The sequence below is a fragment of the Phoca vitulina genome, unplaced genomic scaffold (assembly GCF_004348235.1).
Source record: "Phoca vitulina isolate PV1807 unplaced genomic scaffold, GSC_HSeal_1.0 scaffold27, whole genome shotgun sequence".
Taxonomy (NCBI): Eukaryota; Metazoa; Chordata; class Mammalia; order Carnivora; family Phocidae; genus Phoca; species Phoca vitulina.
The window spans coordinates 222,261-239,680 of NW_022589730.1; the positions used below are offsets into that span (position 1 = coordinate 222,261).

At 50.5% G+C, this 17,420-nt stretch overlaps 1 protein-coding gene across 7 annotated transcripts in view; it reads right to left on the bottom strand.

The window, feature by feature from the left end:
• Positions 1-17,420, bottom strand: part of RBFA (ribosome binding factor A) — a 44,885-nt gene that overhangs the window by 9,335 nt on the left and 18,130 nt on the right. For all 7 annotated transcript variants that reach the window (XM_032422633.1, XM_032422632.1, XM_032422628.1 and 4 more), the window contains 8 exons: positions 16,771-17,155; positions 15,816-15,987; positions 14,193-14,371; positions 11,955-12,051; positions 4,873-4,915; positions 4,255-4,431; positions 3,594-3,706; positions 895-979 (listed from right to left, as the gene is read on the bottom strand). In XM_032422633.1, the coding sequence (XP_032278524.1) occupies positions 895-979; positions 3,594-3,706; positions 4,255-4,431; positions 4,873-4,915; positions 11,955-12,051; positions 14,193-14,371; positions 15,816-15,987; positions 16,771-17,152 (1,248 nt within the window). In that variant the 5' untranslated portion in view covers positions 17,153-17,155. The remainder of the gene's footprint in view (positions 1-894; positions 980-3,593; positions 3,707-4,254; positions 4,432-4,872; positions 4,916-11,954; positions 12,052-14,192; positions 14,372-15,815; positions 15,988-16,770; positions 17,156-17,420) is intronic.

Consider the following 17,420-nt stretch of genomic DNA (forward strand, 5'->3'; position numbering starts at 1 on the left):
ACACCCCACAACCTAAATTCTACTTGATTCTCTAAAGCTGGCACTGGTCACCTTACTCCTCTGTTTCCTTTTCTAGTGAGGAAAATCATACGTGTATCAAGGTAATTATTCATACAATGTTTTCTGTGTTGCTTACATAACAAGTAACAAAAAATGAAAACCTCCAATTAGATTTGTTTTCCTCTGTGGATCTAAATACTACCTAGTCCTGGGGCACCTGAGCATCTGACTCCTGGTTTCAGCTCAGTTCATGATCTTGGGGTCATGGGACTGAGCCCCGTGTCAGGCTCCGTGCCCAGTGGGGAATCTGCTTGAGATTCTCTCTCCCGTTGCCCGCCGCCCCCCACCCCCGCTCATGTGCACCCACCCTTTCTCTCAAATCTTTAAACTAAATAAAAAAAGAAAAATAAAGAAATACTATCTAGTCCTGTGGTGAATAACAGTCACCTAACTATATTATCATGAATACCACTGACTGGGGTTTTTTGTAAACTTTTTAAAAAGTATAACACACCTTAATAACTACTGGGTAACTGCCACACAGAAAGAAAATGTATATAAACTTACAAGTTGCAACCTTTATAACTAACTTATAAATAACAGAATGTAACCTCCAGTGTAAAATAACGTAGGTCGAATCCACAGAGGAAGACAGTTTGTAAGTCGAGAAGCCGAGATTTGGTTTCCTGGTTAGAGATTTAGTGGTAAACGTTAAAAGCCAGAGAAAGCAGTTACCTCTGGGGAATCTGGCTGGGACAGGTGCCTGGGAGCCTCACTTTCCATTTATACTCTTGGGGACTGATCACCTCCTTTAACTATACCCATTATCGTTCCAATGTTCGCCCTCGTCCGCTAAGCTTCGGTCAAGGGAAGTGCGTGATTTCAGGGCCTCACCTCAGCCAGAGCTGCGTTTCCTCTGTCCCGAATGAACACTATGGGCGGCACATTCCGCAGGGTCTGCTGGGACATCAAAAGGTGCCTGGAGAGAGACAGAGCAGAAAGGAAAACATAAAGTCATCTCGGAGAGACAGGGGTGCCTGGGTGGCTCAGTCAGTTAAACAATCATCTCGGAGAGTAAAACAAGAGATCTGCTGTCACGTTTTTCAAACATGAAAATGTCAGCCCAGGGCATCCTAGTCAACTGCCACATCACACAAGGGATACCAAATACACCATCCCAACTGTTTCTAACTGCCTAAAGGCAACTCCTGAGATCCTTACGAACAACCTGATCTGAGCCTGGAAGCCTCCTGGGCATCGCAGTGGCCATGGGCCGTGTGGTCTGGGCACCAGCAGCCAGTGGACGTGCCCTGGCAACAAGGCCACAGCAGTGCACCGAGGTCCTGAGGCACGAGTCAGACATGCAGCATCGTCTGCAGAGTCGCTCATGCATGCAGTCGGAGGTGACGCAGCTGTGCAGACGGCCTCTCCGCACAGTGACAACAGGGCCTGGGACGCGCTTACAGCAAAGCCTGCACGCTAAACCTCGGCTCATCGCAAGAGCTGGGAAAAGGGATGGTCTGTTCGGCTGATTTTCTGATTATCTGAAACTAATCAGAAAACAATACTTTCTCGCCAACACTTGTTGGAAATCTTTCTTGTTTCTGTTAACAAGAAAAAAATAAACTGAGCACTCTTTGATACGCAATTTAAAAGAGACTCCTAGGGTCTCCTGAGATGAACGTCAGGAGAGCTGAAGCAGATGGTATGTAAAAAACACTGGTTCCACACAGGACTCATCCCCTTCTCCAAAAAATGGAGTATGATGGACAAGGGAGAGGCGAGACGGACAGAGAAGGGAGGGAAGCAGGGAGGAGAGAACCCAGTTCTGAGAGTGCTAGTTGATTAGGTTTCTGCATTTCTTCAAACTGGGGAGGAAACAGAGTTAACTCCTTTACTATCACCCAGCTCGGCAGTTCTCAAAATGTTTGGTCTCAAGACCTCCTTATACTGTTAAAAATCACTGAGAACACCAAGAAGCTTCTGTTAATGTGGGTTATATCTGTCCGTATCTATCGTACTATAAATTAAAACTCAGAATTTGAAAAATATACATTAATTCATTTCAAGTAACAAAGTCACTAAGTGTTCACGCACGGATATTTTTAATGAAAAATAACTTTTTTTTAAAGATTTTATTTAGTTATTTATTTGTCAGGGACAGAGAGAGCACAAGCAGGGGGAGTGGCAGAGGGAGAAGCAGACTCCCCGCTGAGCAAGGAGCCCGATGCGGGGCTCGATCCCAGGACCCGTGGATCATGACCTGAGCCGAAGGCAGACACTTAACTGACTGAGCCACCCAGGCGTCCTGAAAAATAACTACATAAAAAAAAAAAAAAAATTGAGAGGTGTGCCGTTGTCTAGTTACAGATTTCTTCACTGCCTAGCTTAGTTGGATTCTCATCTCTCCATCTGCATTCGAGCTGTTGTTATTTTGGCTGAAATATAGGCAAATCAGGCCTCACACAGATCCCTAACTGGAAAAGGAGTATGTGAACAGCACTTCAGAAAAGAATGATCTTCTCTGATAACCCACAGAAAGTCCACCAGTGATGATTTATTAAGGGCTGGCTGCACTGTGGAACCTGAAGCCAGGCCAGCGTCACAGTTATACTAAAATCCACTGGTCTTCCTGCACTTTGAATCGAGCTTTCCCTACACTTGATTTTGTAGCCTCCTGTTCTGCTCGCTTGGAGACTACGGACTCCCCGAGTTGCCCAGGTTTTCAGATGCTTGCACCGTACCACACAACACTACACTAGTCAGCGTTACCACCGGTCTCATCCAGTCTTCAAGTATCAGAACGCTATCACTCCTGGTGGTAGACACAAGTTTTCTAAAGTCAATTTTCATTTGAAAGCTTGAATTTTGGGGCGCCTGAGTAGCTCAGTTGGTTAAGCGTCTGACTCTTGGTCTCAGCTCAGGTCGTGATCTCAGGGTCGTGTTGGCAGGGAGTCTGGCTGATGACTCTCTCTCTCCCTGCCTCTCCCCCCCCCCAGATAAATAACTGTTTTAAAAGAAGAAGGCTTGAATTTTATCACTGGCAACAAGTACAGTCAGTTGTTTTGTGACGTGACAGGTTCACTTTGCTCATTTTAGAGAAAACGTCAAATACCCACATCTGAAAAAGTGCAGCTAGCTCACTTGTTATTTCAGTAAAGGAGCGTCTGCTTCAGCTCAGGTCAACTGCACATTTCCCAAGACGACCGTCCCACGCCAGCAGGGCTAGTTTATGCTTGCTCCCCACCGCACACCGAAATGACATGCACCCAAGGGTCGGGATTTAATAAAATTAGTAACTTCACTTATTCGTCAAGGATATTCTTGAGGAAAACTGCGCTTTTTCCCATGAGCAGCTGGCATGAGGCTACACCGACCACGGGGATATCCGGATGTCAGGAGCCCCTAGACGTCTAGGACCACACTTTGAGAACCACTGTCCTAGACTACATCCCGCATGAATATGTAAATTACATTTTGGAATTTAAGAGTATGCTTCCAAGAGTTTCCTTAAAAGCAAAAACACAGCAAACGAGGGGGAGGTTCGAGATGCAAGCCGAAGCAGGCGGGCTGAGAGAGCAAGGCGCCATCACCTCAGGTGGGCAGCACTCCTCTGCAGGACGGCCTCTGTGTGCGCATTCTGTTCAGCGGAGACCGTGGTCTTCCAGTACACGCGGCAGGCGGAGAAGTCTGGAGTCAGAGAGACCTGAGCCCCACCCACCCCAGCCGCGAATCACTTTCAGCTCCCGTGGGTTTCCCGCACACAACACTCAGGAGACAAAAACGAACACGTGCACAGCCTTCAGCTTCAGGCACCCGCCACCCACAGGCAGGCGCTCCAGCGGGTACCGCCACAGGCCACCGTCTCCCGCCGCTCACTCACAAGGGAGGAAGCTGGGCTCCGAATCCAAAACCTCAACGTCCCTGACCCCGATCCCACAGCGCACATCAGAAATGCCTGACCTGCTACTTCTTCCCCTCCGTACATCCCTCTGGCTAAACTCAAGTCTAGGGTGACACAGACCGCAGGAAGACAGGCGGAGACCCATCCACCCCACACACGTCCTGGGCACCTGACAACGCCATTGGTGCCTGCACACCACACACGTACACGTGCACCCCGTCTTTACTACTTAGATGGTCATGCTTAACCTGGCTTCTGAACTCAAAGACCTCGTGAACGACGTGGGGCCTCCTTCCTAACCACTAGGCAGCCGGCCTCCCCCGTTCCTCCCGCTCTGCCCCCAAGTCTACCTTGGAGAGCTGCACATTCAGGTCACAGATCTCTTGGCTCACTTCAGCGGTGCACAGCAAATCCATCAGCGCTTTGTAGAGGAGGCCGTTCAGTGCCCTCAGGCGCACGTGGTCATCCCTCGTGGTCTTCTTTGAGGTGCTCTTCATTAGGAATTCCAACTGGGATGACTTGTAAATCTCCATCCAGAAGAACAGACAAAAAGGCCAACATTACAATTGTACATTAAACTTGCTCCTGGGGCGCCTGGGTGGCTCAGTCGTTAAGCATCTGCCTTCGGCTCAAGTCATGATCCCAGGGTCCTGGGATCGAGCCCCACATCGGGCTCTCTGCTCCGTGGGAAGCCTGCTTCTCCCTCTCCCATTCCCCCTGCTTGTGTTCCCTCTCTGTGTCTCTGTCAAATAAATAAATAAAATCTTAAAAAAAAAATTTTTTTTAATTAAAATAAAATAAAATAAATAAAATCTAAGAATTCGCACTACCAATGTCTCTAGTCCCCTGCAGACCTTGTGTTCTCAAATATGGAAATGGAACGACGGCCAGGCTGGAGCTCTGCCGACTTCTGGAGCCTTATGCCCACCAGAGTCTAAAGCAGCTCCTTATGGCTGCTCTGTACTTACCAACTGAGAGCCCAAGGAAGGACCTTCATACCAAAACTTCTTTCTATGGGGAGAAAATAAGAACTATGATACTGGTGGCAAATTAAAAAAATAAAATCATACACACCAACTCAACACTACAATACCACAATCCCTCCTAAGGGGCTAAACTTGGGCACAGAAATGATGTTACTGGAGAACTAAGAAATTCAGAATTCTAATCAACAACATGGTGTAGGGGAGACAGAGACAGTTTAATTCAACCTGCTAACGTTTACTTAAGGTCTACAATTCCAATCCTGAAGGTGGAGAAAGAGAACCTCAAAAGAAGGCCTACCAAACTGCACGTGAGCACTGTACCCAGGGTATGCAAGCACGCATTTGCTGGATTGGACGAGAAAAACCGGTGGTGATGGGGGAGGGTTCACTGCTTCAGTGGGAGACTGCAGAAAGCAAGGAAAGCTTCCCGGATGAGCCATGTGGTGGTGGACTGGAGCTGGACATCAGTACAGACTCAAGTGACCCTGACTATCAACACAGAGATGTTTACAGGCAAGTGTACATGCAGGAGTTAACAAAAATGTATTTTCTGCTTTGTCAGCTGAAAAGGCCTGAGGGACAGACACCCCAGCTCTCAGATTATTATCTCTGATGTCGTCCTGCAATAACAGAGCTTCTTGGAGAAATGGCTGACTCCAGGGCTGAGAAAGGAAGTACTAAAAAAATGTTTTTAGGGGCCCCTGGGTGGCTCAGTCAGTAAAGCATCTGCCTTTGGCTCAGGTCATGATCTCAGGATCCTGGGATCAAGCCCCATGTCGGGCTCCCTGCTCAGTGGGGAGTCTGCTTCTCCCTCTGCCCCTCACCCACCACTCATGCTCATTCACTGTCTCTCAAATAAATCTCAAGAAGAAAAAGTTTTTAGGGGCACCCGGGTGGCTCAGTCATTAAGTGTCTGCCTTCGGCTTGGGTCGTGATCCCAGGGTCCTGGGATTGAGCCCCGCATCGGGCTCCCTGCTCCGCGGGAAGCCTGCTTCTCCCTCTCCCACTCCCCCTACTTGCGTTTCTGCTCTCGCTATCTATCAAATAAATAAATAAAATCTTTAAAAAAAAAAAAAGTTTTTAAACTTAAAAGCCGCCACAAAATCCCACAATGATGAGTGTGCCAAAGAATAAAGGAGCTAAATTAAGAGCTCCCAATGGTCAAAGATAAAACAATCTGAGAAAAATAAAGTAGTATTAGGCGAACACCCCGAAGTCCACGCTGATATAAATTAGTAAGTGCAGGACAAGACACGCACCTCATGGAGAAGTGCAAACATTCAAGAGCACGACTCCCCACCCCTCAGGTGTGCCTGCCCATGGTGAAATCCCCTAAAGAAGACAGGACACAATGCGGGGTGGGTAAACGTGACAGACATGACCTCAGTCAGTCATCAGGGCCAACAGCTACCGTGACAAACAGCCCTCTGTAGCCCTCCTCCCAAGCTCCCGTAATGCCAGCATAAGGGCGACAAGAAAACAAATCCCAACCGAGGGGCACCCTAGAAAACGTCTAACCAGAGCGCCTCAAAACCATCAAGGCCATCAAACACGGACAGAGATGGCCAGTCAAGAGGGGCCTGAGAAGGTGATTCAATGTAACGTGGTCTCTGGATGGGGTCCTGGGGCAGAAAATGAACTTTAGGTTAGAACTAAGGAAACAGCAATAAGGCGCACGCTTCAGTCAACAATCACGGACGAACCCTGGTTCATTCACGGGACGAGCATGCCACACTAACCCGTCACAGAGCAGACACTGTGGGTATTTGGAACTCTGCACTCTCTGCCAACTTCGCTGTAAATCTAGAAACGTTTCCAAAATCTAGTCTATTAAAACGGACGTATACCTATCACAGAGTTAAAAGTGTGGTACGGAAATCAACGTATATTTTATTAGAGACCTCTCACCAAAGAAAACTTCTCAAATAAAGCCCACAAAAAACATCCAAGTGGACAGAAACGCTCACACATCCTTCCCTCTCTGATGAACCTACTCCCAAAACTCCTGCTGGTAACAACCACCAACAGAAATGTTCCTGACATACTGTTAGGGTTTCGTAAACTTAAAATTGTGTTACCTCAACTGTAAATAAATAAAGAGAAAAGGCTGAGCGGGAAACCGAGCAAATGTTAAATAGTGACGAGCGGGATTACTGGCAATTCTGCAATAATCGTAAACCTAACGAGCAAGAGCTACGCTTGCTGACTAGGTGCTGCTGACCAGGTGCTGAGACAGGGCTCCAGCGGGGGCCCCAGAAACCCCGTCCCCGCCGCGTGGACCCCGTCCCCGCCCCCGGCGCCCCCCCCCCCTTGTCCCGCGGGCCCCGCCCCCCCCCCGTAGCCCCTCCCCCTGCCCCGTGGGCACCCCCGCCCCGTGGCCTCCGCCCCCCGCCCTGTTGCCCCTCCCCCTTGCCCCGTGGGCACCGCCCCCGCCCCGTAGACACCCTCCCCTTGCCCCATGGGCCGCCCGCCTCTCGTGGACAGATCCCCCGAACCTGCGTCCTCCCCATGGACACTGCCCCTGCCCCCTACCCGAAGTTAGTCGCCCTCTGCCACAAGAGCACCGCCCCCATGCCCAGCGCCCCCACCCAGACTAGGTGCGCATTACTTGGTTTTCGAAGCAAATTTCTTGAGTAGGTTCTTGCCGCAAGAGACCGGCGAGCCATTCAGGCCTCGCGCACCACCCGGAAGGAGAGCCGCGTGGCGACCACGGAGTAACGCCGGGAGCCCCTGGAGAAGCCCCCACGGTCGGAGAGTTACCACCCACATGGCTGCTGCAAGAGCGCCGGGGCGGGGCGACGTGAGGCGACGCGGGGCGACGTGAGGCGACGTGAGGGGACGCGCGGCGGGCCGACGCGGGGCGGGGCCGACGGACCAGGCGGAAGCACGCGGAAGGAGGTGAATTCTGAGACGCAGTGTAATCTGGGGCGGGGCGACCTGCGTACGGAGGGACGTAGGGGCGTGGCAACGTACCTTCAGGGCGCCGTGTGGTACGCGGTGTGCACACAGAGCGGGCCGGGCTCTAGAGGCCGGGGCGTTGCGGGGTGACGTCGGGGGGCGGGGCCTGCAGGCCAGGTGGCAGGCGTGGGCGGGGGGGAGTGCCAGTGCTTCTGCGCCGCCTGGAGTGCGGCTGGGAACTGCGGTGCGGCCGGTGCGCGAAGTGGGGAGGTGCGCCTAGCAGCGCCCGCGCCACCCGGCTGAAGATGAGAGCGGGGGGTGAGGTGCGGACGACCCGGGGCTCCTGCAGCGGAGCCCCTGCCGCCTCAGCAGCCTCCTGTGCGCTCCAGAAGGAGGCAGGCCCGTGCCTGGGGGTCCGCCCGGCTCGACGCCCCGCGCCCCTCCTGCCCGCACGACCGGGGCCGCAGTCCTCGCGGGAACTTGGCGCACGGACGCTGTCGCTGGAGGGTCAGAATGTCAGGGACACTAACCCACGGCAGGAGGGAAGGCGGCAGGGCCCCCGGGGAGATGCAGACCCAGCCCAGGGTTCACTCCAAAGGCAGGTGGCTGCCTGCTGTTGAGGGGGGACGCCAGCGGCTCTGTGCTGGGCTTCACTGGGCAACAGGACAGCTGCCCTCAGAGCTGCCCGGAGGAGGGAGTGAGAGAGGACGCCCAGCGCTGAGCAGGCTCTCAGTGGACAGCATTACTGCTCTCAAGGTTTTTTGGCCAAAAGAATATTAAACATTTTTTTAAATGTATTTATTTACCTGATCTCCACTCCCTAGGTGGGGCCTCAAACAGGACCCTGACATCTTCCGACTGAGCCAGCCAGGCACCCTCTGGCCAAAAGAATATTAAACCAATCTATATAATGGACTCTAGTAAAACACAAAATAAGATTTTTTTCCCATTTAATCTGTCATCGCACTGATCAGCCCACATAAGATCATTTAAGTAGCACTTCGTTAGGAATGGGAAGGCCACTGAGAGAAGCCAGGATGCTTTCCACCAGATTCTCCATCATCTGTCGTCTGGCTTGGTGAGTAGCACTTCCAATGTGAGGTGTCAGAGTGATGTTCCTCAACTTCAATAAAGGATGATCTCTGAAATGCAGATTAATTGATGAAAACTGTCCAGCATGGTTTGGTGTCTCTAATTTCACATTCTGGTTTGATACCCTCATGCTGAGAAGGGGAGGCTATGGGTAGCCTTACAGCATGACCCCACTCATCTAACGCCAGTAAGTGGGGGGGCAGCATTTTGGGGGGCAAAACAAGTATCCTAGTCACACCCAGACCATTAGCACACAATGCCACGACATGGGGTGGATTAAACAACACTGGCCCACAAAACAGAAGAGGCCCTTGGGGATCTGGATGCTAGTCTAGGCATCATGGGACAGGCTGAATGTGCCTTTAATGAGTAGTGGCATTCAGAGGGGAAAGATTAACTGGAGGGGGAGTTCTCTTCCCCAAAGAAGGCAGAGGATGGGAGTCAGCCGGAAAAAGAAGGAAGTGTTAGTGAAGGGGGTCAGGGGGACTCAAACAATGATGGTAACCCCAGCAACCAGCACTAGGAAAGGGCAGTGACCTGACCTGGCAGGGCCTCTTGACTGTTTTAATACAAAAGCCAAAGTAAGCATGCAGCAATAAGCCTCCATCCTCTGGGAATATTATGGACCCCAAATCTGTGGGAATTCTCTGGGGGCACTTGTAATTTATATCAATGCACTATGACTGTCCTTGCCCCCAGGGCTGATCAAAGTGAAGACAGAGCCTATAATACCGTTAGCAGGGCAGAAACTACTCAAAAAAACACTTCTGTCCTCCTGCTAGGAAGGAGGTGGGCCCTACTATCTAACAGCACACGCCGGACACCAGTCTCAGTATGAGGTTGTCCCCACGACTCAGAACTCAGAAAAACAGAGTCGTGGCCAATTGTAACAACACCTGTCCAGAGTATTTGGCGTACAGGCAAGACCTGATTTGTTATGTCATGAAACTGAATCGTACCAGCACAACGTGGCAACACTGGCATTGCTGAGATTTAAGTCACAGGATAACACTGACAAGCTTTGGGAGAGACCCCTGTCCTTGCCCTGTGACTTGTTAGTGAAGCTACCAAAAAGCTCATTCGGCAGACTTGGCAACAGGTGAGCCCTAAGCTTCTAGGTTTCTGAATAAATTGACAACTGTCTAGAATGCTCATGCTTCTTAATTGATACTGATATTCTTTTGTTCTGCATTAGTGGTTCTCAAACATTTGGTCTCAGGTACACTCTTCAGGTCAGTATTTTTTTTTGTTAATTTTTTTTTTTTTAAAGTAGGCTCCACGCCCAATGTGGGGCTTGAATTCACAACCCTGAGGTCAAGAGTCGCTCACTCTACCAACAGCCAGCCATGCACCCCAGGACCTCTTTACACTCTTTTTAAAAATTTTTAAGGTTTTATTTATTTGAGTGAGAGAGAGAGTGCAAGTGAGAGGCAGAGGGAGAAGCAGACTCCCCGCGGAGCAGGGAGCCCGATGCGGGGCTCGATCCCAGAACCCTGGGATCACAACCTGAGCTGAAGACAGATGCTTAACGACTGAGCCACCCAGGCGCCCCCTTTACACTCTTAAAATTGAGAATCACAAAAAGCATTTGTTTTTATGTGTTGTATCTGTCAACATTTATTGTATTAGAGATTAAAACTAAAAAAAGATTAATAACAGAAGCACACATTTCATTAGTTGTCAGAGTGATGATGTCATCAGTCTGTACGGAAACATCAGTGAGAACCTGTGCCTGTGCAGACCCCTCAGTGTCTCCAGACCGCATTCTGAGAAACTGTTCTCAATAAACTTGTTTGTTTGTGGTTTTTTTCAGAAATGTAAGTTCTATGGTCAGTCTTGATAAACTTAAGATACTAAATTTGGTTGTAATGTCAAACATCCAGCTGACAGTAATTTGCTTACTAGACAGAAATCAAAGCTGGAGGAATCAAACCTGGCTTAATGAATGACAGAATCAAGACTCCAGTCCCAACAGGCTGGATCAATGGGTCCAAACACAAGCATGGAGCGCCTGGGTGGCTCAGTCAGTGGAGTGTCCAACTCTTGATGGAGACCCTGGAGTTGGGGCTCAGCAGGGCGTCTACGTGAGACTCTCCCTCACCCTCTGCCCCCCCATGCATGCATGCATGCATGCATGCTCCATGCACCCTCTCTCTCTCTCAAAAAATACACAGGGGCGCCTGGGTGGCTCAGTCGGTTAAGTGTCTGCCTTCAGCTCAGGTCGTGATCCCAGGGTTCTGGGATTGAGCCCCGCATCGGGCTCCCTGCTCCGTGGGAAGCCTGCTTCTCCCTCTCCCTCTGCATGCTGCTGCCCCTGCTTGTGCTCTCTCTGACAAATAACTAAAATCTTTTAAATAAAAATAAAATGTCCTTAAGACACAGAAGCAAATTACATTAAATAGAAATAAATGTAAAATTCCACGCATATATTTAAAAGACAATTGAGGGAATAATTTCAATTTTTGCTGACTAAAAATGGAACCAACTAAGAATGCAATGGGCCTGCTAGGAATACACGCTGCGAAACCAACCTGCGTGGTCAGACCCCAACATGAAGGCTGTGTTCAGGTCTTGAGAGCACATTATCAAAGGACCTCAAAAACTAAAGTGCTAGAAGCATTAATGATGACAAGGTGTCTGGAAATGCTACCATTTCAGCTGTGATCGAGCGACCTGAAGATACTTAACCTCAGACACATGGCGGTTGTCGGACAATACACAAGGTTTGTAAAGAGGACAATGGTCAGGGACTCTGATGCTCCAAGGGGCAAATCAGGGTCACTGGCTAAGGCAAGGACTGTTCTGGTTGGATAGGAGCAAGACTGTCCAGTGCAGTCTCCACCCATGGGGGCTGCTGCCCAAAAGCCCAGAGCTCCCTCTGCACGGAGGTGTTGAAACAGACGTCTGGCCATCTGCAGAACCGGACAGGTCACCAGAGGCCTGCTCAGACCCCTCCACGGCTGAGACCCTGCCGTTTTGTGACTTAACACGGCTGCAAAAGCCAAAAGCAGTGACTGCTGGAGGAGTGCCCTCCGTGCCTCAAGAGAGATGGCAGTTCTGGCCGGCTTCCTTACCTGGGCAGGGGCTCCGGGTACGTCACGTCCAGCGCTGCCCCTTTGATGACCCCAGTCTGAAGAGCCTCCATCAGCGCGTCCTGATCGACTAACAGACCTGAGTCAACGAGACAAGGCCTCTGCATTACTACGGTCGGGCAGGACCTGGGAAGGACGCTTTGGTCACCGTAGCTGCTGTTCCAAACACATCTTGGTCCTGTCAAACGTCTGACAAAGAACGTGTGAGCTTCATTCTGCCAATTCATTATTAGACGTGGCAAGCCTGCCTCGCTATCTCACTGAATCCTCCAAGAACCTGGCAAAGTCAGCATTCGTTTTACACGTGAGGAACTGAGGCCTGACCCCAGCTCACACAGCTCCTAACAGAGCAACCCAGATCTGAGCTCAGGTTCGTTTAACCTCAGGCCTGGGCCTGTCTCACTTTACACACCACCTCCCCAGGTTACAGACACAGCCCCCAGACACTGCAAACACACTTTAAAAACTAAACCACAAGCACAATCCACAACTGTCATTTCAAATACAGAAGAGCAGAAGCTGAGAAGAAAACCCCTTCCTTGAGGCAGAGACCGGCAAGGAGCCGAACGCCAGCATCCTTTCCGCTGACCGATGGAGGGGTGGCCTGCTGGTCAGGACACAGAGTGCCCCTGGTGTGTGGGGGGCTGCTGCTAGAGATGCCTCGTCCCATGCCCCTTCCTGGGCAGGTTTTCCGGAATCTTGAGTATGTTCACCAGTCTCTGACATTACTGAAACTACCTAACACACTGGTCCTTCCGGCTCACCTACAGGGTCTGAATTTTCAGAGAACTCAAGCATGTTAGCTCGCGGTTTTCTACTCTTCCGACACCAACTCTTTTTGGGTTCCCGAACCCAATTCCAACATGGGGGGGGGGACCTCCTACAAGACCAAGCAATTCTTGGGATAGCAGCAAGGTGTCTGAGACTTCAACTCCATTCTGACACTGTCTGCCTTGGAAATAGCATCTGATCTCACAGATTAAGGGCTCAGTCCTATAAGACTGCCTCCTGCCCCCGAATTCAGACACTAGTCGGAAATCCCAGGATGTGACTTGTGCTTCTGACCAACTGGCTGCAGACTGGAGGTTCCAGTGACCTCCTCCGTAATTTGCTGCAGCGGCTCACAGAACTCAGGGAAACACGTTTACCTGTTTGTTACAGGGTATGACAAAGAGTAAGAATCAAGAGCCAGATGAAGAGGTGCACAGGGAGCGGTCTGGGGAAAGGGTGTGGAGCTTCCATGCCCTCTCCCGACAGCCACTCTTCCCAGTCCCCAGGTATTCACCAAACCAGAAGCTTCCGAACCCAGCCCTTTTGGGTTTTTATGCAGGCTTCTTTGCATAGCCACGATTGATTAAATCATTGGCCATTGGCTGACTGAACCTCCAGGCCCTTTCCCCTCCCCAGAGGTCAGGCGTGGGGCCAAGAGTTCCAGCCCTCTGATCACATGGTTGGACCTCCTGGCAGCTTGAGTGAGTGGGCTCCAAAAGTCACCTTCATTAACAAAAGACACCTTTATCACTCTCAACACTTGGGAAACGTTGAGGGTTTGGGGAGCAGAGAGCCAGGCACTGTGGATGAAGACCACAGCTGAATGACCAAACCTGTATTCCTTACAAATTACAATCTCAGGTGGCAAGCACTGTTTTCCTCGTTTTACGGATGAGACACACGTGCTGTTGGTAGCCCCAGGTGTCACACGTCCTCTGGCTCTGAACCCCACAAAGGTGCATGGCCTGGATGTCTGACAGCAAGCAGCACGGATCCTCGGATTCTTTATAAATGCCACACCAACCAGCCCACAACACATGCAACTACATCTTGTATATAAACACACAGCACCACATAAATAAGTTACTTACTTGTTAAAGTGAAGGCTCAGAAAATTCATCCCCATAAATTTTGCTTAATTACACCTGGAAAACCAAACTATAATGCCCCTACCCCAAGTAGATGCCCAAATTGGGCTGTGAAAGCCCCATATTGTAACATTCTCATCCGTTTTGTTATTAATTTGAGTTTCAAAATGATGTGAAAACAAAAATCAGAAGTATCTCTAAACAGGAAGTAGACTCCCTCGAACTCAGCATCCCCAGTCTCAGTGGACGTTTGGACGCCACAGCCATTGGGAGAAAGGCAGATCAGAGGAGCTGCATGGCCGGGGCGTTTCCTCCCGCATGACTGTCCAGCCCCCGGGCCCGCACTCCGTGGAGACAGTACCTCTGCCGATGTTGATGAGAATGGCCGTGGGCTTCATCAGACTCAGCTCCCTCTTCCCAATCAGCCTCTGGGTCTGGGGTGTCAGGCTCACAGCCAACAGCACGAAGTCTGATTGCTGAAGCAGGTCATCCAGACTCTCACAGTAAGTGGCACCAACAGCTTCCTCCTCCTCTAATTTCCTATGAAGGAACAAGGAAGAAAAACCACGTTCTCCAATCAGAAATTCATCACGTTGCCCCAGGAAGGAGGTTCTGAGGGGAGCCAAAGACGTGGCCTGTCACCACTGGCTCCAGGACCCATGGGAACCCCGTGGGCACCTCTGGGTTCTCGGAGGGGAGGCCTCAGGGTCTGTGGGAGTTCACACCAGACTGAGGCTCCTTGAGGCCAGGAGCTTCTTGTCACTTGAACCCCCAGAGCCTGGTACAAGCCGACAGTGCACCAGACATACGCTCAGCGACCACAGAACATTACTGAAAGGAAGTAGGTTCTACTCAAGTCACAGCATGAGCATGTACTTCTGTGACCACAGAGCATCACTAATGTGGGCAAACACATCCAGGTTTCCAGAAAACACACAAACAGAACAGGAAAGGGCCTAGGAATGCTGCTTATCACGCAGAAACCAAGGATCCCAGAGTCTGAAGCAGGCAGACTTCTGTGTTTTGTTTTGGTTCAATCCTAATTCCTGCTCAGGCCACCCCAAACAGCTGGTTATTCAGCAGAGATTCCAAGATCCTAGAGGTCACAGCATCCTAGGCAGCCGCCACGGCTCTACAAATATGGAATTCCAAATTACACAAATTCTCTCCTAACACATGTTTGGGTCAGTGGACAGCCCCGAGGAAGGACGAACACCGTGCCCACATCACACACTTTGCCCTGCAAGAAGCCTGGCCTCTGTGTGCGCATGTTCATCACAAGGAAAGTTGTCACACCTAAGTCTCTTCACCGTCCATGGTGCAAACACTGACTGAAAAGACAATCTCCCAGCTCACCATGTCTCCAAGAGTTCCTCACCAGCTGGGAATGTGGTCCACAGGCAGTGGGAGGCCCCTGAAAGGCTGTAAACAATGGCCATCATCTGGCTGGTTTGCAAGGAGGGCTGGAGGTTCAAGAGCAGAAGTGAGCAGTCCCGTAGGAGAAATATGTATTTCAGGTGAGAAAGGATGGGGCCTGAGCCAGTGGCATAGATGAAGTGAGAGAGAACAGGCAGGTCTGAAGGCTGTTTGGAGACGGAGCCAACAAGCCTGGGCGCTGGGCTGAGGGAGAGCCTGCACACTCAAGGACGCGGGTCCCTCACCGAGAGCCAACACGTCCGTCAGTATTAAAGGGACCAGTCAAGTTGCTCAGTGGGTATGGACAGCTTCTCCCTTTCACTTTAGAAATTTAAAAAATACAATTGTGAGTTAAAATCTCTTCTGGTGAATGTTTTCAATAAAAAAAGTCTCAGCCACATTCCTAGGTAATCACCATCGCTTTCTTGACCATCATCCTTATTTTTTGGAGAGAAAGAGCAGGGGAGTCTTATGAAAAACGGGGGGATTCTATATCCAAGCCATATTGAAGGCAGTAATGGTACGAGTTCTGCTCAGTTAATTTCAGGTCCATTTTCTGAATGTTTACCTGCGTCTCCTGTTGTGATACAGAACCTTCATTTCGAATGCTTTGGCTCTCTGAGCAATCTTAAAACCAATGCTGCCCTTGCCAATGAGTCCCAGAGTGGCCCCCGTCACCTCTTGACCCATCCAATTTGTAGAAAATTTCTCTGTATCTGGTGCACTGGCCAACATATGACCTAAAATATAAAAGGTACAGAGTGAGTGGTGGGGATGGCACCACCCACAGAAGCCCACGCCCTCCTGGGGCCTTCTGACCCCACAGCACTCACGCCTCTCTGACCACAGACAAAGGTTTCTGTAAGGGCCGAAGCGGGGGACAAACGGCAATTTCCTCGTAACAAAACCAGAGCATCCTGGTAGAAAGCTTTAAAACCCCAGCTTCTTTTACATTAAGGAAGGCCTTCTGGTTAAAATTTGTTGGTGTTGGTATGTGTGTGTGCATGCGCATGAACCACAGCCAGACCAGAAAGAGCCTGGTTCTCGCCTCCCCTTTCCTCAGGCGTCTTTGTACCTAAGTCCACCGGGAGGGAGGGGGAAGGGCTGAACTGCTCTGCTGCCTTTCCTGGGGGCCCTCCCAGAGATGTCCAGGGTGTGCAGAGGTCCTGCCTTCTTACTCGGAGGCCTTCACCCCAGCAGAGACTGCTGACTAACCAAGGAATGACCCCCAGGGCATTTCCATGGAGATGCTGAAATTACTTCCACCGTCAAGGGAACGAGTGGAAGCTGGTCGGGGGTGGACAGGGCTGCTGTCAGACAGACTGCAGGCCGCCATGTGCCGGGGAGCTGGGCTCGGGCCCTCAATGGGCCCAATTCCCAAGTGCAACAAAGTCCTGGATACAGTGTGAAGAAGTCAGGGCCCAGGAAAGACTTGTTGTTTGAAGACAAAATTACGTTATCATCTCTGCTATCCTCTGTCATCTGCTCTCTTTGGAAAACCAGCATCTCCAATGGCTGTTTACCTTCCACGAGCCTGCGAGCGGCCGCCAGCAGTAAAGCCATCCCCATGTCGGCCGTGGGGCTGGACACGGCCTGTGGTGTGTTGGCTACCTTCACACCAAAGCTGGCGATGAGCTTCAGGTCCAGGTGATCGAGACCTACTCCTGCGCTGGCAATTATCTTCAAGGAGGGCAGGCTCCCCAGGAGCTCCTGGTCAATAGCTGGCTTTCCTCCCCAGATATATACAGCTTGGATCTTTGGGCCAAATTGCGTTTTATTTTCCAAAAATTCTTGCAAGGTAATGAGATTAAAGTGTTTCTGCAGATCTCCAACATGATCTTCACATATACCATAAGATCCCTCCAATCCAGACACCAACACGCCAGGTAAGTCCTGATCCCCCATGGCCTGCAGGAAGACGAGCAGAATTTCTGCTGTCAAAACGTCTTTAAAAGAACAATCAATATGATCCTGTAGCTCCCTGCTACTCCGCCTGTGCTCTTTTAGGGTTCTGAGCACCCAATTTCCAACATGGGGGATCCCCCACTCACAACTCCAAGCAATTCTCAGGATACCAGCTGAGTGTCCCAGTGTCCGAGAATTCAACTCAATTCTGACACTATCTACCCAAAGATAGCATCAGATCCCACAGGTTAAGGGCTGAGTCCTCTAA